The sequence below is a fragment of the Apodemus sylvaticus genome, chromosome 22, assembly GCF_947179515.1.
Source record: "Apodemus sylvaticus chromosome 22, mApoSyl1.1, whole genome shotgun sequence".
Lineage (NCBI taxonomy): Eukaryota > Metazoa > Chordata > Mammalia > Rodentia > Muridae > Apodemus > Apodemus sylvaticus.
The window spans coordinates 54,865,547-54,885,890 of record NC_067493.1 but is presented as its reverse complement, the minus strand read 5'-3'; the positions used below and the strand labels follow the sequence as shown (position 1 = coordinate 54,885,890).

General features: G+C 54.3%; 1 protein-coding gene across 6 annotated transcripts in view; it reads left to right on the top strand.

Annotated features, from left to right (window-relative positions):
- The window catches only part of Acacb (acetyl-CoA carboxylase beta), a 112,726-nt gene extending 95,031 nt beyond the window's left edge, over positions 1 to 17,695 (top strand). For all 6 annotated transcript variants that reach the window (XM_052169135.1, XM_052169137.1, XM_052169136.1 and 3 more), the window contains 14 exons: positions 1,422 to 1,519; positions 2,969 to 3,089; positions 3,719 to 3,829; positions 4,909 to 5,052; positions 5,795 to 5,915; positions 7,147 to 7,243; positions 10,315 to 10,411; positions 11,334 to 11,469; positions 12,720 to 12,897; positions 13,224 to 13,336; positions 14,528 to 14,682; positions 15,259 to 15,429; positions 15,546 to 15,682; positions 16,287 to 17,695. In XM_052169135.1, coding sequence (XP_052025095.1) covers positions 1,422 to 1,519; positions 2,969 to 3,089; positions 3,719 to 3,829; positions 4,909 to 5,052; positions 5,795 to 5,915; positions 7,147 to 7,243; positions 10,315 to 10,411; positions 11,334 to 11,469; positions 12,720 to 12,897; positions 13,224 to 13,336; positions 14,528 to 14,682; positions 15,259 to 15,429; positions 15,546 to 15,682; positions 16,287 to 16,413 — 1,806 coding nt within the window. In that variant the 3' untranslated portion in view covers positions 16,414 to 17,695. The remainder of the gene's footprint in view (positions 1 to 1,421; positions 1,520 to 2,968; positions 3,090 to 3,718; positions 3,830 to 4,908; positions 5,053 to 5,794; positions 5,916 to 7,146; positions 7,244 to 10,314; positions 10,412 to 11,333; positions 11,470 to 12,719; positions 12,898 to 13,223; positions 13,337 to 14,527; positions 14,683 to 15,258; positions 15,430 to 15,545; positions 15,683 to 16,286) is intronic.
- The last annotated feature ends 2,649 nt before the right edge of the window (positions 17,696 to 20,344 follow it).

Genomic DNA, 20,344 nt, shown 5'->3' with positions numbered 1-20,344 from the left:
TGTGTGTATGCACATGTTTGTACATGTGTGAGTACACATATGTGTGCATGTGTGAGGGTGCACTATCTCGTCTCTGTAGGCTCTCAGCCCTGACGTGAGACAGCGGGACCATCACTTTCACACAGACCGTGTTCTCCAGACAGTGACGCTGTTCTCTAAAGGAGGAAAAAGCACTTTGAGGGTCAAAAATTAATTTTCTATTTTTTATAAAACTATATCTTTAGTCCATTCTTAGTCTAAACATCTGAAATCCAAAATGCTCTGTGATCTGAAACCCTGTGGTCACTCACCTCATCCCTGAAGCAGCAAATTGTCCCCACACCTGAGCTTCTGGGTCACAGTGAAAACACACAGAATCAGGACAGTATGTTACAGGGTTATATAGGCTCTCTATAGGTTACACATGGGTTATGTATAGTTGGCTATTTGTAGGCTCTATATAGCTTATAGCTCTGGCCCAACAGTTCTCAGCCTGTGGGTCACAGCCACTGGAAACCACGCTTTTCTAATGATGGAACCCTCAACTACAAATTACTTTTTAAGATTTATTTATTATATGTGAGTACGCCGTAGCTGTCTTCAGACACACCAGAAGAGGGTCTCAGAGCTCATTGTGGATGGTTGTGAGCCACCATGTGGGTGCTGGGATTTGAACTAAGGACTTTTGGAAGAGCAGTCAGTGCTTTTAACCACTGAGCCATCTCTCCAGACCCCAAATGTATACTTTATACTTCCTTCCTTCCTTTCTTTTCTTTTCCTTTTTTTTTTCCCTGAGACAGGGTTTCTCTGTGTAGCCCTGGCTGTTCTGGAACTCACTCTGTAGATCAGGCTGGCCTTGAACTCAGAAATCTGCCTGCCTCTGCCTCCCAAGTGCTGAGATTAAAGGCATGTGCCACTACTGCCCTCAAACACAAATTTATTTTTGTTGCTACTTCACACTTGTAATTTTGCTACTGAGCCACCCCTCGGTTCCCAATGTCAGACATACATGTTTCCCACGATCATGATTCACAGGTTGAGAAAGGCTGCTGTACCCAGTAGATGCCTACAAAACATGACTGAGCCCCGTCTGCAAGATGTCTCTCAGTGTAAGGAGCAGGTATTCCAAAACTAGACACATTCACAATTGAGGTGCTTCCCTCAGATCTGGGCTGTCCGACCTGTACACACTGACACACACGTGCACACATGAGCACACACATTCCCTCCACAGTACATAACCAGAGAGAGCGTGAGGCTGTGTGTGGGGACGAGAGAAGCCCGGAGTAGCCCTGCTGTTGGCAATGGTGTGAGCCCGCGGTGTGTAGCTGTACAGCCGATGCTATCCACAGCCGCCCTGGATGGTGTTGACACCTTAGACCGTCTGGTGGCTGTGGAGTCCACGGAACGGGATCCTCAGCTCACTGAAGTGTGTTTTTAAGGGATTTAGATACCTGTACCTGACGCCCCAAGACTACACCCGGATCAGCTCCCAGAACTCCGTGCACTGTAAGCACATCGAAGACGAAGGTGAATCCAGGTAAACGCTGCAGCGTTGACGCAGGAGCACTAGTGTACTCACAGTTCACCCCAGCTGCCCATAGGGGGCGCTTCCCTGTGCGGTGCTAATAACCACTTGGGACAGTTTCCTGGTTACCACCAAATGATTCAGCCTACCCTCCCTCCCTCCCTCCCTCCCTCCCTCCCTCCTTCCTTTTTCTTTTTCTCTGTTGAGCCTCCGTACGCACTAGGCAGGCTCTGCGCTATTGAGCTACACCTGCAGTGATGCATCCTGTACTCAGAACAGCAGCTCATGTGGGGGAAAGATTGGGTTCTAAAGGTTCATTTCTGCCTTCCCTCCTTCCTTTCTCTTCCCTCCTTCCCTTCCTTCTTCCCCCTCCCTTCCCTCCTCCCCTCCCTCCTTCCCTCTCTCCTTCCTCCCCTCTCTCTTTCCTTCCCTCTCTCCTTCCTTCCCTCTCTCCTTCCTTCCCTCTCTCCTTCCTTCCCTTTCTTCTTCCTTTCCCTCTTCTCCTCTCTACCTCTCCTCCCTCTCCTCCCTTCCTTCCTTTCCTCTCCTTCCTTCATTTCTTCCTCCCCTCCCCTCCATGCCCTCCCCTCCCTTCCTTCCCTCTCATCTTTCTTCCCTTCCCTCCCTTCTTCCCACCCCATTTGTGTCTCTGCCTCTCTTTCACTCCCTGTCTTTCTTGAGACAGGGTTTCTCTGTGTAGCCCTGGCTGTCCTAAAACTCACTCTGTAGACCAGGCTGACTTCAAACTCAGAGACCCGCCTGCCTCTGCCTCCCAAGTGCTGGGACTAAAGGCGTGCGCTATCACCACCCAGCAAAAGGTTCACATCCTATGACCCAATTATCCAAAACCATGCAGCGGTCCCTGGGGATGTCCCTTGAGAATGTCAGGGGTTCCCAGCTGTCTTCCCCAGTGTGGTTGAGGGGGATCAAGCAGAGCCAGGATTCTCTAGGTGACTTTCTGTAATGTAAATAACACGCGAAATGTTTTTAAATCTCTAGTGAGATAAATTTGGGAAACTCAGTTAAACGCAGCCAACAAAACCTCTTCCTGCAGCCCTGCGCAGCTTGCCCTCAGCGCTAGCGTGTGCGTATTTCTGATGGGAGCTGGCCAGACGGCTCACCCTTGGCTTGGGGTCAGGAATCCTGGCTGATCGGTTGGTTGTGAACTAAGGCCATTCTCTCCACAGACCAAAGGCTAGGCTAGTTCCCTGCAGGATGTGGGGTAGGGTGTGTCTCGCTTAGAGCCTCTGCTTGACTGCAGGACAGTCATTGTCTGTGTCCACCTTGATCTTTAGGAAGCGTAGTACCCAGGGCCCCCAGCCCCATCTTCCCTTTGCCTCTGACTGTCTGTGTTGGCGGCTGTCTTTGTTTGCATCCCCCCCCATCCTGTGGGAAATATGCACTTCCTGTTGATTTTGTTTTGAGAGGAGCCTTGATTTCTGCCCTGTTGGAACCTCGCAGATACGTGATCCTGGATATCATCGGGAAGGACAGCAGCCTGGGCGTGGAGAACCTGAGGGGCTCGGGCATGATTGCAGGAGAGGCTTCCCTGGCTTACGAGAAAACGGTCACCATCAGCATGGTGAGTGCCTTCCTGGCCTCTTCCTTCCTCTCCTTCCCTTTTGTGAGTGTGTGCATGCATGTGACCCATGGAGAGGTCAGAGGTCAACATCAGGCATCTTCAATTGCTTTTCTCCCAATTTGGGGGGAACAGAGTCTTGCCGAGTCTAGAGCTTGTCAATATGGCTGCGACTGGCCAGTGAGCCCCAGGTCCCTCCTCGGCACTGGGGTCACAGATGCTCCGCAGAGAATCTAAACTCAAGTCTTTACAGCTGTCTGGCAGCACTTTCTGATGAACCATCCCCCAGGCCAGGCCCATGCCTCTCTTTTGAGACTCGCTCTTGCTATAAAACTCAGGCTGGCCTCGAACTTGAGATCCTTGCTGCCCAAGCTTCTTGAGTGCTGGGACCAGCCACACCTGGCCTTCCCGCTTTGCATGTAAGGACAGTTTGTCGCTGCAGCAACACCCGAAACTGTAACTTCACAGAGTCAAGTCAGGTCTCAGTTTTGACAGCTGTCTCAAGTTTGTTTCTCTGGTTTGCCGAGGAAGAGGCAGAGAGGCAGAGGCAGAGGCAGGAGGATCATCTTTCAGAGAGTTCTACCAGCTGTGGCTATACAGTGAGGTGCCCCTCTGTGTGTGTCTCTCCGTAGGTGACCTGCCGTGCCCTTGGAATCGGGGCTTATCTGGTGAGGCTCGGCCAGCGGGTGATCCAGGTGGAAAACTCACACATCATTCTCACAGGGGCCAGTGCTCTCAACAAGGTGCTGTAGGCGAGGCTAGGGGAGGGGCGGCGTGGGGACCCGGTCACGTCTCACTCACTCACTCACTCGGCAGCTGTCTTAGCCCGTGTTCCACTGCTGTGAAGAGACACCATGACCACAGCAACCTTTATAAAGGACATTTAATTGGGACTGGCTTACATGTTCAGAGGTTCAGTCCTTTATTGTCATGGTAGGAAACATGGTGGCACACAGATGCGGTACTGCAGAAGGTAGCTGAGGGTTCTACATCGGGATTGGCAGGCAACAGGAGGAGACAGGAGGCCTGGCTTGAATGTCTGAAACTTCAAAGCCCATGCATAGTAACAAACTTCTTCCAACAAGGCCACACCTCCAATGAGGCCACACCCCCAACAAGGCCACGCCCCAGCAAGGCCACACCCCAAGTAAGGCCACTCCCTATCTGGCTGTTTTCATTCAAACCACCACATCGCCATTATGGCCATTGTGGATTCTCAGTACCAGTTTCCTTCCAGAGGCGAGCCCCATTTTTTTCAGTTTTTCAGATTCCTGATCCCCTGGTGACCCGCCCTCCTGGAACTAACTTTCCAGCTTACAGTAAAAATATTTTTGAAGTGGCGTCACCGAGAAAAGCCCCACAAGCGATTTTGCATCTTCTATGCGTTGGGGTAGAACGTGTGTCTGGCTCACCTGCAGTTAACTCCCCTAGAGCACAAGTTCAGTCACCTGCTTGTTTTGTTACCTGCAGGATTTCCCACTTGGCTATAGACTCTCCGTGTTTAATACCCACTCGGAGCCCACCAGGAAGGTGCACGTGTGGTTCTTGCAGCAGCACTTGAGTAGACCCCCTGCAGACTGAAGCCAGAACCCTTTAGCTGTCCGATCTCAGGGGCATTGATGGTTCCCAAATTGGATTGCATTTTAGAATTGCCCAGAGTTCTTAAAGACACAGAGACCCCCGATGCCTGGCACTGCCCCCGAAGACCCTGAAGGGATTGGCCCAGGCGTTTCGGAAGCTTCCAGGTCATCCTGACAGGCAGCCAGAGCAGAGGACCCAGCAGGATATGGTGACTTTGTTAACCTATGCTGTGTCAAAGCAGGTCCTGGGAAGAGAAGTCTACACGTCCAACAACCAGCTGGGCGGGGTGCAGATCATGCACACCAACGGGGTCTCCCACGTCACTGTGCCAGATGACTTCGAGGGGGTCTGCACCATTCTGGAATGGCTGTCATATATTCCGAAGGTGCGGTGTTCCCTGGCGGCCTGAGGCCTTGGGCACCTGTGGGGTAGGCTCATGGCGGTAGGGGGGACCCGGCTCCTCCCCGCAGTCCCTCTCTGAATCCTAGCCTTCTCCTTTGCTTTGGGAGGCTCTGAAGTGTGCCATAAGGACATTAGGATGTCAAGATGCAGGGATGCTGTCTGCTGGTCCTTTGAAAAAGGTGACGTTGGACAATAGCAAGCCCCAGGCCTCGCAGGCAGCCTTGACCCATTCCTGGCTTCCTCGTCAGGAGCAGCAATCCTGGGGCAGCCTCCCAGTCTTTCTGAGCCTTTATTTTCCTCATCTGTGAAGTGTGTTACCATGGTGATGAGGGGGCCTAAGGCTCAGGGCTATGCTCTTTGCAGGGCCTCTTCTGTAAGGCTACCCTGAGTTTACTGATTGGTTATCCATAGTCCCCACAGGACCTATCCTGATCAGTCAACCTATACTGCTTAGTTATCTGTTGTCCCACGGGACTGCTCTAACTAGTCTTGACTAGGTAGGTGTCTGGGCCTCAGTTTCTTCACTTGTGGCTCCCAGACTCCATCTGCACTCTAGCACACTCAGGTCTCTGTGCGTCCCAGAGGAATGTAGGGAGTAGCTACTATCAGGTTTTCTAGCGGGAGCAGCGCTTAGAATCCCCAGTGAGGGGCGCTGTTGCACAGCTAGAGACGTGCACGGAGGGGAAAGCGGGGACAGACTGGACGGCCCTGGCCTTCTCTTCCAGGACAATCGCAGCCCGGTTCCTATCACCACTCCTTCTGACCCCATCGACAGGGAAATTGAATTCACCCCAACCAAAGCTCCCTACGACCCCAGGTGGATGCTGGCAGGGAGGCCTCACCCAAGTAAGTCCCGAAGGGGACCCCAGATTTGGGGTTCTTTTCAGCCTCTACGGTAAAGGGCCATTTTGATAGAAGTGTTTATGCAGTTCCCATGTCCCAGCAGGGGGCGGGTGCATGTGAGCTCAGAGGCGGGGCTGGAGACTGGACTCTGCTTTTCCTGGGCCATGAACCAATACGGCCTGGAAACAGCGCAGTATCTGCCAAGGGTTCGAATTCAGTACTGACCAGGTCTTCCCTCCCTAAAGTGCTCAGCGACTTCACCTCTCTCCTGCCTCTTTCCCTCTGGCTAGACTTCACAAAGGAGACTGGCTTCTTACACACACACACACACACACACACACACACGCACACACGCACACATGCACACACAGATGCATGCACGTTTTCTCCCTTTCTGGGGAAAGCCTTTGTCTCTTGGAGGCATGCTATATTATGAGGACTGCCCAGATGGGAAGGCTGAGCTGTCCTGTCACCCGGCCCACATCTAGACGTTCATGCACAGTTGCCTTCATCTGTGCAGCTGTGCAGACAAGGGCCTCTCTTTCTACAGCAGAAGGATCCCTGTGTCTTCTCTGTTTTATAGAGCTTTCCCTCTGGTAGAATCTCCCAGGCTGTAGCCTGTGCAGCCAGCCCTGAGTCCCAAGTCAGAGGCTGAAGCTGTTCCCAGCATCCAGCCTCTGCTCTGTCCTTTGCGTCACCTGCTGCCAGGCCTTTCAGGTCTTGTCAGAATGACAGCCCTTTGCCCTGACCCCGATCCCCAACCCCAACCATGGCTGCAGTACCCATGTCACCATGTGTCTCTCTGGGACATGGGGTGACCTGCTTCTTCTCAGGGATACTGAGTTGTAGCCAGTGGGCCAGAATAAGGTTCAAGGGTCGGTGGTCCCTTCCTGGAATCTCACCTTGTGGGAAGAAGGCATTTCCTAACCCTGCCACCCCTAGGGTAGGGCATTCTGGGGCTGTGTTTGGGATGTCAGCGTGTCTGGAGCAGTTGGAGAGAGTTTGAAAACCCTCAGAAATGAATTCTCGTCCTGATGTAGCTTTTGCAATCATGATTTTGTTTTGTTTGGGGGTAGTGTGTGTGTGTGTGTGTGTGTAAGGTTTAGACTCCATGTGGTCTTCAGTAGAAAATAACACAGGCCTATTATGAGGTAAGGCCACAGCAGTATACGCTGCCAGGCAGACCCTGGGCCTCCCCAGCCCTCAGTCAGGGCCTCCATCCTTCTCCCCGCAGCCCTGAAGGGGACCTGGCAGAGTGGATTCTTCGACCACGGCAGTTTCAAGGAAATAATGGCACCCTGGGCCCAGACCGTGGTGACAGGACGAGCAAGGTAACTGGAGACAGGTGTGGGCTGCACACATCTGCACACATCTGCACCACTGGGTGCCGGGACTCTCCAGCACGAGGCCGGGGCTGCCAGGGCCCTCTCTTCTTGGTCCATAGATTTTTATGAATGCAAAGGACAAAGTTAAGGAATGGGGAAAGAGCTAAGAAGTGCTTGCCGTGCCAGCAGGGGAACCCGAGTCCAGATCCCTGGCACCCACATGAAAAGCGGGTGCTGCAGTATAATCTCAGCACTAGAGTTAGGGAGTCAGAGCCAGCCATGCTGCTCAGTCACTCTGAGCAGGTTATCATAATCTGAGGAACACAGCCGACAGTGCACACACATGCACACACACATGCATGCACATTCACAGGTGTGCACACATGTGTACTTGCACATATATGTGTACACACTTGACCACACATGCCTACATGCCACACACATGCACACATGAACACATGTAATACATGTGTGCACATTTGACCATACATGCCTGCATGCCACACACATGTACATGTGAACACATGTGTACATGCTACACACATATACGTGCACATGAACACATACACATGCACACACAGTATACACATGTGTATACATGGCACATATGCACATGCACACATGCACACACATACCTATGCACACACACATGCAAACGTGAGCACACACACACAATGTGTGCTTATACACCACACACAGACTCCCAAAATAAAAAAGTAAAAATAAAAGCTGCAAGCTGATCAAGGATGACTTCAATACACGTTCAACCTAGACATGGAAAAGCCCGTGACTGACACCTCAGCCTACAGAGAATCCAGGCAACTGAAGAAAGCAGCAAACAGGAGTCCTGCCTGTCCAGTCCCTGGAAACATGCACACAAGTACCCTTACACAGCGCGGGCAGGTTGTATTTAGGAATATATATGTATATATGAATATGTATATGCATATATGTACATACGAATACATATATGCATGCAATAGCAATAAAAGCAGAGGTCATGAATTTAAAGGAGAGGAGGGAAGAGCTTATGGGAGGGGTTCGAGGAAAGGGAGGAAAGGGAAGAGAGAAACATTGTAATTAAATTACAGTCTCAACAATAAAGGGGAAAAAGCCAGTTTGGAGAAACACATCATGGTTGATGAAGCCGCCTGTGTAGTGTGGGCCCACTGGGCCTTAGAGTCTCTACCACCTACTGTGGGGGCCATGACCTTTGCCCCTACAGTAGTCCCACAGCCATAGAGCCCACCTCCCCCCCAGAAGGTGTCTCTGGGGGTGTTAAGTGTTTCCAGAGATGAGGGGCTCTTCCATTACAATGTCACACCCACCTCTGCACCGCTACAGTCCCCAGGGCGCTCTTCCCTTCCGGTGTGGCTGCAGCTGGGTCCTCTACCTTACCATTTGGATTCACAGCCTGACGTCACAGCTACAAACCCAGGCTTCCCGCCCTCCCCGGGCCTCTATAGCCTTATCTGTTTGATGGAGGTTATAATACTGCAGCCACAGGGCCATGCTAGGCCCTTCATGTATGTCATTCCCCACGTGGTACCGGCTCTCCTGGGCAGTAAACAGCACAGTTGTCGGCTCAGGGCCGTGAGATGGCTCAGCAAGTCACACGCTTGTCCCATAATTCAGGCTCCAAGACCGGTATAAAGGTGGAAGGCAACAGACCCAAAAAGGCCCCTTTATACATGCAGCATAGCACACGTGTACACACACACATACATACATACACACACACACACACACAAAGTCATAAAGTTGTGTGTCATTGGCCTTTAGTTATATGTCTCCTATTTATTTTAGAACCCCTTTTTGTTTTGTTTTGGTTTGGTTTGGTTTTTCAAGACAGGGTTTCTCTGTGTAGCCCTGGCTGTCCTGGAACTCACTCTGTAGACCAGGCTGGCCTCCAACTCAGAAATCTACCTTCCTCTGCCTCCCAGAGTGCTGGGACTAAAGGTGTGTGCCACCACTGCCCGGCCTGAAACCCTTTTTGTACAATCCGTACATGAACCCCGCCACCACGGAGCCCTCCCTGGGGAGACCGCTCCACCCTGGTAGGATTGTAGCATGCTCATGGGTTAAGGATGGGTACAGCGGTGGCTCTGGCTGTTGATGGCCCAGGCTGACGGTGGTGACGTCATGGTCCCATGAGCTGCGCCCTATGGTTTGATATTGCCCCCCCCACTCTGTTTTGAGAACTAGGGATGGAACCCAGGGCCCCCGTGCATGCCAGGCAAAAAGCCGTGTCGCTGAGCTGTATCCCAGCTTCCTTTGCTGTGAGTTTCAAGGCAACGTCTTGCTGTGTAGCCCAGGCTGGGTTTGAGCTCTTAATCTCCCTGCCCAAGCAGCTGTGTCACAGGCCTGTGCCTCCAATCCTGATTTGCTTCAGTCTTTTCCCTGTGTGACTTGGTCCAGTGCCCAAGCTGCCCCGTGCGTAACTGCTGGCCATATGTGTTTTTTTTAAAAGATTTATTTATTTATTATATGCAAGTACACTATAGCTGTCTTCAGACACACCAGAAGAGGGCATCGGATCCCATTACAGATGGTTGTGAGCCACCCTGTGATTGCTGGGATTTGAACTCAGGACCTTCGGAAGAGCAGTCAGCGGTCTTATCCACAGAGACATCTCACCAGCTCCCCATATGTGATGATTGAAGTCATAATTCAGGACTGGGACATGGCTAGGTTGCAAAGCACCTGCCCGGCACATGCAAAGTCCCAAGCTTCATCCTAGTGCCAAAAATCTGAAGCTGAAGTGAGAGGAGGATGCTGGGAATTTGTGTGGTTCAGAGTTCCTTTCTTAGCTGCACGGCCTGAGGGACAGACAGACAGACGGCTCCTGTGGCTTTGGAACCATCCTTCCCTGACTGTGCTCACCCTAGCAGGGCACCCACAGCTCCGCATGGTCCTTAGCAATCTGGCGCTGCCCCTTTGCCCTGCAGCTAGCTCACCCCGAATGAGATGCCCACAGTCTCCACCTGGACACGCCTGGCGGCAGACGGGGTAGAGCCTGAGGCCCTGAGATCTGCCTGCAGGCAGCCCAGTGCTGAGCCCATGTGCTCGACTTGCAGGCTGGGGGGCATCCCCGTGGGAGTGATTGCCGTGGAGACTCGGTGTGTGGAGGTGGCTGTCCCTGCTGACCCTGCCAACTTGGATTCTGAGGCCAAGGTGAGAGGCCAGAAGCCGTGTGACCCCAGTGACCACTGGGGACAGGAGTACATCCTTTTATCCCTTTCAGCGACGCTTCAGAGAACAGAAACCTCAAGTAGGGAGGGGCCTGGGGCTCTGCCTGTCTCCCCACCATATCTCCACAGGACCCGTAATATCCCAATATTCCGGGCTTCTTCCCAGGATGGTAAATGTCCCCATCCCCCCTCTGCTCTACTCCTGTGGCTGGGATCTGCAGTGAGGCCTCAAATCCTGTGTTGTCAGGCTGAGCATGAGAATAGGGGACCTGTTGAGGTCCTACGGGTATGGCCATGCTTTGGGTTTCTAGGGAGCCCGGGCTCTGCAACATGTCCTAGTAAGGGTTACTATTGTGATGAAACACCATCACCAAAGCAGCTTGGGGAGGGAAGGGTTAATTTGGCTTACGCGTCCACATCACTGTTCATCACTGAAGGAAGGCAGGGCAGGAACCTGGAAGCAGGAGCTGATGCAGAGACCACAGAGGGATGCTGCTTACAGCCTGCTTCGTTATAGAACCCGGGACCACCAGCCCAGGGATGGCCCCACCCACAATGGGCTGGCCCCGCCCACAACGGGCTGGCCCCACCCACAATGGCCTGTCTCCACCCACAACGGGCTGGCCCCGCCCACAACGGGCTGGCCCCACCCACAATGGGCTGTCTCCACCCACAATGGGCTGGGCCCCTCCCCCATGAGTCACTAATTAAGAAAATAGCCTCCAGGCTTGCACACAGCCTGACCTTATGGAGGCGTTTTGTTTTCTCGGTTGAGGTTCCCGCCCCTCTAATGCTGCAGCCTGTGTCTAGCAGACATAAAACAGTACAGGACCAAGCCGTGATCACTGGCCCTGTAGTCCCTATGTCCCAGGGTCCGTGTCTGACCTAAGGGACTCTGTCCACAGATCATCCAGCAGGCGGGCCAGGTGTGGTTCCCGGACTCGGCCTACAAGACGGCGCAGGTCATCAGGGACTTCAACAAGGAGCGCCTGCCTCTCATGATCTTTGCCAACTGGAGAGGCTTCTCCGGCGGCATGAAGGGTAAGTCAGTCGTTTCGGGTGTGTCACTGCCGTGGCTCTCGACAGCTCCAGGAGGACGCGGGTCAGGTGACCGCCTGGTGTTAGATGAGGAACCGAGCTCGGAGGCAGGTGACTTGCTGGGGTGACAGGAAGGGCCGGGCAGGGAGTCTGCTCCTGGGTAACCTGGGTCGCCTCCTTCCCGTGTGGATGAGGAGGGCGTGTGCCCATTCACCTTTCTCAGAGCTGAACTTGCAGTTGCAGTCCCCCTAACTCACCCAGAATATCCAGAGAGATAATGTCCCAGCGGCTGGAGGGCTGGGGTGGGAAAGAGGCACGTGGGTGGCTTTGATATTTGAGTGACCTTTTTTTCTGGTTTTTTTTTTTTTTTGTTGTTGTTGTTGTTTTTGTTTTTTGTTTTTTGCTTTTTTTTGGCTTTTTTTTTTGTTTTTGTTTTTTTTGTTTTTTTTTTTTTTTGTTTTTGAGACAAGGTTTTTCTGTGTAGCCATGGCTGTCCTGGAGCTCACTCTGTAGACCAGGCTGATCTCAAACTCAGAAATCCCCCTGCCTCTGCCTCCCAAGTGCTGGGATTAAAGGTGTGTGCCACCACAAATTTGAGCCCGGCAAAGCTCAAATATTTAGTCAGAATTACAATTTTTTTTTAAAAAAATTCTTTTTAGATTTATTTATTGATTATATGTGAGTACACTGTCGCTATCTTCAGACACACCAGAAGAGGGCATTAGATCCCATTACAGATGGCTGTGAGCCACCATGTGGGTGCTGGGAATTGAACTCAGGACCTCTCGGAGAGCAGTCAGTGCTCTAACTGCTGAGCCGTCTCTCCTGCCCTGAGTGACCTTTCCGCACCCTCAAACCCCTCCTTTGTGAATCGAGAGGCCTGAGGGTCCCATGCACTGGTCCCAGACGTGGAGCTGCTGTCACGGTATTGCAGTGTCACCACATAGGGTGTGTGTGGGGCGGGACTTGGAGGGCTCTCCTGGTAAGGCAGCCCTCCGCTGTGGGGGCTGCGTGTGCCAGATAGGTGGACGAGCTGGGGCATCTCAGAAGATGGAATCGCCGGGCTTGAGTTCACAGACACCCATTAGGGAGAACAACCTGCCCAAGGTCACTTGGGCACTGAGGGAGGGAGGGAGCCAGACCTGGACCAGCCCCAGCTCTCCAAGCGCCCCTCCCTCGGGAGCCCAGGGTAGAGAAGGCTGCAGGCTTTGTGGCTGCAGGGCCGAGTCTCCTAAGCAGGCCTCGCTTTGTAGACATGTATGAACAGGTGCTGAAGTTCGGCGCCTACATCGTGGATGGCCTCCGCCTGTTCGAGCAGCCCATTCTAATCTACATCCCGCCCTGCGCTGAGCTCCGCGGCGGCTCCTGGGTTGTCCTCGACTCCACCATCAACCCTCTGTGCATCGAGATGTACGCGGACAAGGAGAGCAGGTGAGTGTGCCACCTGCATCGCCCCGGCCTCTGTGCACTCCCCTTGGCCCTTGCTGGCCAGTTCTAGCCAATCAGTGAGCTCCAGGTTCAGTGAGAGACCCCGCCTCAAAACGTAAGGCGGAGTCCTGACATTGACCTATGATCTTCACAGGCATGCACACACAGATATACAAACACCACCACACACACAAAGTCATAATAAGTTCAAAGAAATAAGCAAATTAAAACAAAACAAAACAAAAACAAAAACAAAAAAAAACCAGTCTGGGGCAGGAGAACCCGGAGTGTCTGTCCTCAGCCCCTCCCCCGTCCTCTCCTCTGTCCAGGGGGGGTGTTCTGGAGCCCGAGGGCACAGTGGAGATTAAGTTCCGGAAGAAAGATCTGGTGAAGACCATAAGGAGGATAGACCCAGTGTGTAAGAAGCTCGTGGGACAGCTGGGTAAGTGGGTCACACAGGCACCAGCCCCAGGTCACACAGGCTCCACCTCCAGCTTGAACAGGCTCCACCCCCAGCCCACAAGGCTCCACCCCCAGGTCACACAGGTGCCACCCCAGCTCACACAAGCTCCACCCTGAGGTCGCACAGGCTCCAACCCCTAGGAAGCACAGGCTCCACCCCCAGGTCAAACAGGCTCCACCCCCAGGTCACACAGGTGCCACCCCAGATCACACAGGCTCCACCCCCAACTCACACAAGCTCCACCCCCAGGTCACACAGGTACCACCCCAGTGCACACAGGCTCCACCCCAGATCATACAGACTCCACCTCCAGCTCACACAGGCTCCACCCCCAAGAAGCACAAGCTCCACCCCCAGGTCACCAAAGGTACTGATTCTAGTGCATTATGGGTAGAATGAGCATGTGTCAAACTGACCCAAAGCCAGTCCGCATTTGCAATCAGCTCCTTCCATAGGACTCCACAAGTGTGGCTAGGAAATGTCTCAGGTGGCAGATATTTGGGGGAGTCTCTGTGTGTTCTCGGTGAGATGGTTTGGCAAAGTGGCCCAGATATAAACATGAAATTAATTCTCAGAGCTGTGTTCTGACCACAGCCCATCTCTGGGGCCAGGGGTGGAACGGTCCTCTGTGGCAGGCTATCCGCGCTCTGGAGTGTCTGAGGTGAGGGATTTTCATTCTGTGATCCCGTTGTCAGCCCGCTGTCCCTTAGGCATAGCGTGAGACGGTCGAATCATTTGGGGCCCACGGGGGACACCGGAACATGGTGATGATAGTGTCCTTTTAGAATCCCCAGCCAGAGAGAAACAATTTTACCAATTTTGACACATGCTCTGCTTCACTTCTTTGAACTCATTCTCCCTGGAAGTCCGCATGGCGGTGACGTCCATAACTGTCAACCACCTGTTCGGTACAGTGTGTGATGTCGCCATTTGCCAGGGCGAGGCTGGGGTTTCACCCAGATGCTGTCTTGGGGCTGTGACCCATTTTCAAGGCCGCAGGACAACCTGATTTAGGAGCAGCATTGGCATCGCAGCCCGGACTCTCACAGGGCAGGGCCTCTTGCGTTTTGTGGCTTTTCAAATAACACAAAAACAAGGAAATCCACCCCAGCCCCACAGTTCCACCCCTCACAGCCCCTGAAGTCCTGACTGTTGTCTGTTCTCCTGCAGGGAAAGCCCAGCTCCCCGACAAGGAGCGCAAGGAGCTGGAGGGCCAGCTGAAGGCCCGGGAGGACCTGCTGCTCCCCATCTACCACCAGGTGGCAGTGCAGTTCGCCGACCTGCACGACACCCCGGGCCACATGCTGGAGAAGGGGATCATTTCTGTAAGGGTCCCGGTGGCCACCAGGACACAGAGGAACACATATGGGTTTGGGGTGGAGCCAGGCCGGGGCCTAGAGGGCTGTCTGGGAGGTTCAGACTGGGTATGTCAGCAGGAACCTGCAGGCTCTGTCTTTAACTCCCATGCCGGGCTTCAAAAAGGCTGGAGTAACCTAAGTGTGTGCAGATGGTTGTTCAGTCTGCACCTTTGCTGAGGCTTAAAGCCTTGTTGGTGCTGACATTGCCCCCGTGACCTGCTCCTAAGAGGACATCCCGTGCCCACTGGCCCGTGCCCATAGCCGGCCATTTTTCTTGTGGGACCTAGACCGAGATTGCGTTTTGCGGAGGCAGAAGTAAATGCAGATACCAGTTCGGTTCTGAGAAAATTGTCTGCCTGTGGCCCAGCACCATGGGGCGCCCTGCTCTGTGTCACCCTAGACAGGAGCTCATCCCCCTACACTGGACACCCTGCTTCTAGGATAAGGTGGGCAGGAGCCCGGCAGCCATCTTGGGGGCGTGGCTTTGGCTGTTTCCCCGCCTCCCCCGCTCCTCCGTGGGTGCTCAGGTGGCCATGTCCACAGGATGTCCTGGAATGGAAGACCGCACGCACCTTCTTCTACTGGAGGCTGCGCCGGCTGCTGCTGGAGGCCCAGGTGAAGCAGGAGATCCTCCGGGCCAGCCCCGAGCTAAGCCACGAGCACACGCAGTCCATGCTGCGACGCTGGTTCGTGGAGACCGAGGGCGCCGTCAAGGTGGGCCTGAGCGGGGAGAGGGGAGCTGCAGCGCAGGCACTGGGGTCTAGGGGCTGGCGGCTGCTGACCCGCAGCGCCATCGCCGCCTGAGGGAGACTGTACGCATTGATCCCCAGGCCTACCTGTGGGACAGCAACCAGGTGGTGGTCCAGTGGCTGGAAGAGCACTGGTCAGCCAGGGACGGCCTGCGCTCCACCATCCGTGAGAACATCAATTATCTGAAGCGGGACTCTGTCCTCAAGACCATCCAAAGGTGAGTGGCGTGGCCATGGCCAGCCTGTGGCTTGCGGCCTGGCCACAGGGCTGGGATCATAGTGAGGTTATAACCCAGAGTGGTCATCTCCCCAGCAACAGAGCTGTGGTCAGCGAGAGCAGAGCTGGGTCCAGGTGGGGATCCATGTCCCGACAAGCACCTGGCTGCTTAGGACCGTGCCACAGGCCTGGGGCCGAGGATACTGGCTCCCTCCCTCCCAGTCTTAATGTAGCCTCCGAGGAGGTGGCTCACAGGATACCTGGGACCCTGCCTGAGGTGTAAATCTGGAACTCAGGGGTGTGTCACGCCTCAGAGCATACCATACAACCAGTGACTAGAAAGGGCTATGCCACCCTGAGGCATTCTGTCCCCACGTCAGAATCCTGTGTACCTGTAGGACTGTCTGTCCCCTCCCTCTGTACCCCTCCCCCTTCCCTGTGTGAGCACAGCAAGAGGAAGTCGGAGCTCTGGGCTCTGGCCCACTCAAGAGCAACATGGTGCCCTGGACAAGGACACCTAGAGACACTCACCTGGGTGGTAAGAGTGACACACCACACACACACACACACACACACACACACACCATCTCTCTCCTTCCCTGTAGTCTGGTTCAAGAACACCCAGAAGTGACCATGGACTGCGTGGCGTACCTGAGCCAGCACCTCACGCCAGCTGAGCGGATACAGGTGGCCCAGCTGCTGTCTACCACGGAGAGCCCAACTTCCCCCTGATGAGCAACTGTGGCCATCCCCAGAACCTGGACTGTGGGAATGGCCGTGCGGCAGGACTTCGAGAGATGCTGGGAAGATTCACGAAGCCATCCCCTTGAGCACTCAATGTAGCCGTGGTTCCCGAGCAGCGTCTTCCTGGACAAAAGGCCCGTGTGTCCCTGCTAGGTGGGCACAGCCTCTCCTCACCTGGGGACGTCAGGGTTTGTCCCAGTGGGTAACTCCGAGGCGAGCTGAAGCAGGCGCTCCGAGTTCCTTGTGCTTTTTCTGCCTGGGACGGGGATCCGGTGTCTCTGCGCTCACTGATCGCAGACACTTGTGCCGCCACATTGGTTTGCACCCAGCCACTTGTGTCCCTCAAAGAAAATGCCAGATGAGGCTCAAGAAAATGTCTTTTTGTGAAGAGGCTTTTTAGACACTTAGGCACCGAAGCAGGGGCAAAAATGATTTCCTCTTTTTTTTTTTTTCATTTAAGAGAATAAAAGATATTTTGTTCTTCAAGTGGCCCTAGTGAGTCAGGGCAACCATCTTACAGACAGGCTTTCCCATTAGAGAGATTCTCCAGAGATGAAGGACAGACAGGATGCTTGGCATCCAGCACGGCTGTAGAAGACACTGCCTCAGACGCCAGGCTCTGTAAGCCCTTTCTTCCCCAGTGGAGCAAGAACTGGACCTCGCTCCTGCCTCCTGCAGATTGGTACCCATGGGGTATGGGGTGCCCTACTGCCTGAGTGCAGAGAGGCTGCCTCGCCCCTCCCAGGACCCCTGACCAATACACTTCCTCACCTTGTGCCTTGATACCATGGCAGGAGCCACTCTGGGCCAGTGCCCCAGGACTGCGCCGCGGATGGGTCCGCTCACAGAGACTTTCCCAGTACTGCAGGCTCCACAGCGTCAGGACCTAATGCCATGTCCCGTGCCGGGACAGGGTCTGGGAAGCCATTCCGCTGTCCTTCTGGGCAGTGTGTCTGAAGACGCCAAGCAGGACTCCAGGCTGAGGTCCCAGCCACCCGGGGAACCGTCTGCAAGCCAGGGTACTTGAGGTGCGCCAGGTTAAGACAGAAATGTCCAGCCGCCAGCCAGTGACAGCCCCGGTGGCTGAGGGGCTTAGGGCAAGTGGAGAAATGTGATCTGTCGCTGCCACTCGGGGATGAAGGGTTCTTCTGGGCAAGGTCCTCTTGATGTGGAGAAAAGCCCAGACGGTCACTACCTGCTGTCCTGACCACTTGGGTGCGCTGAAGAGGCTGCCGGGAGATCTGCAAAATAAACTATTTTTTTGAAGGAAGCTCTCTGGCCTTGATTTACTGTGTAGAGCAGAAGAGCCTGGCAGTCAGTGGAGGGGGTTCTCAGCTCCCCTCAGAATCTCCCTCTTGCAAACACCGGAGGGAGGCCCAGGCAGCTTTCCCTCCAGTTCCCATCTCTTCCCATCATGAGGATGGCATAGTCTCAGAGAGGTCAAGACACTTGCTCGGAGTCACACAGGATGGAATGGAAGGTGTCCAGCCTGTTTGGACCCTTCCTTCTGTGACACAGGGTGTGTTATGCCCGGGGTTGCTGATCTACACTTGGGAATTGGCCGCCCTCTCTGCACAGGGACCTTGTCCCTTCGTCCCCTGGCTCCCTGCCCCACCCAGCTTATCCGGGTGGCTCTGGGGGTTATGAGGACTTCCGGCTGGACCCTAGCTGTTGTCTGTACTGACACTGGCTGCAAACTCGTCGTCCCCGAGGAGGCCGGTGCTCCCAGCAGAGGGAGAGAGGGTCTGTCTCACTGTGTGGACAGAGGCCCTGTCGCACAGTTCAGGTCCACACAAGATGGCCACTGGCTGATGCCGGGCCGTGTCCTGTGCCCTCCGTGGATGAGGCTGTGAGACGGAGGTGACATGCCGTCTGTCTTCAGTGTCTGGATGAGTCTCAGGCTGAGGGCCGGCAGGATCCCTGCGCACCCACGGCTGTGGGGCTCTGGTGTTCTCACTGCATACGATCCGCATCATAGGCTTCAGTGTGGCAGCCTTTCCCTTTCCAGTGCTGCCCAGGCTAGCTCAAGGCTAGCTAGGCCTCCCTCCTAGCCGAGACTCACCTTAGTTTCAGGCCACAGTGGTGCTGAGGACATGCATGTTGAAAACCAGCCTCCTAGCCAGGCAGTGGTGGCACATGCCTGTAATCCCAGGCAACTTGGAAGGCAAAGGCAGGCGGATTTCTGAGTTCGAGGCCAGCCTGGTCTACAGAGTGAGTTCCAGGATAGCCAGGGCTACACAGAGAAACTCTGTCTCAGGGAAAAAAAAAAAAAAGAAAACCAGCCTCCTTCATGCCCTCAAAAGATTATTCTTTGGGGGATTTTACATATACGTAAAACACATTTTGATCAAATCTCTGCCCACCCTGTCCCCCATTCCCACCAGAACCACACCTCCCTCCCAGCTTCATGGGCGCAATCTCCCTCAGTCTCTCCCTCCCCTTCTCTCTTCCTCCCCCTCCCCCTCCCGGTCCTCTTCTCCTCCCCTTCTCTCCCTCCCTCCCTCTCCATCCCCTCTCCCTCCATCTCCCCTCTCCCTCCCCACTCCCTCCTCCTCCTTTTCTTCCCCTTCCCCTCCCCTCCCCCTCCCCTCCCTCTGCCCTTTCTCCCCCCTCCCCCTCCCCTTCACCTCTCTCCCCCCTCTTTACCTCTCTCCCCCCTCTTCACCTCTCTCCCCTCCCTCCCTCTCCCCCTCCCCCCCCCCAGTGTGCTCTTGGTGCTGCCCACGCATGCCTGGTATGGAGCCATTCACTAGAGAATGGCAGCCTCTCAGGGGCCACATCCCAGGAAAAGATCAAGACTCTCCCTCCTAGAACAGCTGCCATCTGCCCCTCCCCTAGGGTGAGGCGTGTGAGCCCCCATCACTCAGAATGCCCACTAGCTTGGTCTCATGCTACAGCCATGTGGCATCACGTGTGCCATGTGTCCATTATGCTGGGGATTATTTGGCCACAGTCCTCTGCTATACCACCCCTAGCTCTTACAGCTGTGTGTGTGCACACACACTCTCATGCACACACACTGGTGTGCACATATTTGGGTGCACACACTCACGAATGCACATACACTCACATGCACACACTAGCACACACCCGCACACACACTTGAGGCACACATGCATGCATGCACACACTCATACACACCCACACACACGTGAGTGTACACATTCATGTGGGACACTCATGCACAAGCATGTGTGCACACACATCAACTTGCACTAACTTGCACACCCCACACAAGTGCATACACTCACTTATGACAACTCACATGCACAAGCGTGCGCGCACACACACACTCAAGTGCACGCATATGCACTTGCATGCACAGGCTAGTGCACACACACACTCACACACTTGCACACAATGATCCCTGAGCTTTGAGGTGAGGGAGTATGTGAAATTGAACTCTTAGAGCTGAGGACACCACAGTAGCTTACTCTCTGCGCTTTGACAAGCTGTGAGTGTGTCAGCCGCAGCCCAGTGCCAGAAGCAGCTCTGATGAGGGTCGGGAGCCATGCTCATCATGTGTGTAAAGGAAGCCGGAGGGCTGTGTGGTTGGATACTACGTCCATTTAGCAAGATGATGAGGGTAGCGCTCCCCGGGGGCCTGTCAGCTCCTGTGCGTACCCTGAGGCTCGCACCTTAGAGCTGATCAGGAAGGAACTGGCTGCCCCCAAAACCTCCATGCCACTGTCTGTGCCTGTGGGTGTGTCTTACCAGGCTGGTTGTAGCTCCTGGGGTTAGTTTTCTTCCTCCTCACACTGTCAGCAGGGAGGAGCAGCAGGGAGGACACCTCCAGATCAGGACCAGCCTCATTTCTCTGTGCTGTGTCTTCAACAATAAGGTCTTAGTATCAAGTTCTGTGGCAGAGCAAGAGCCAGGGCAGTAGCCTGTGTTATTTGATTGGGTGTGTGTGTATGGT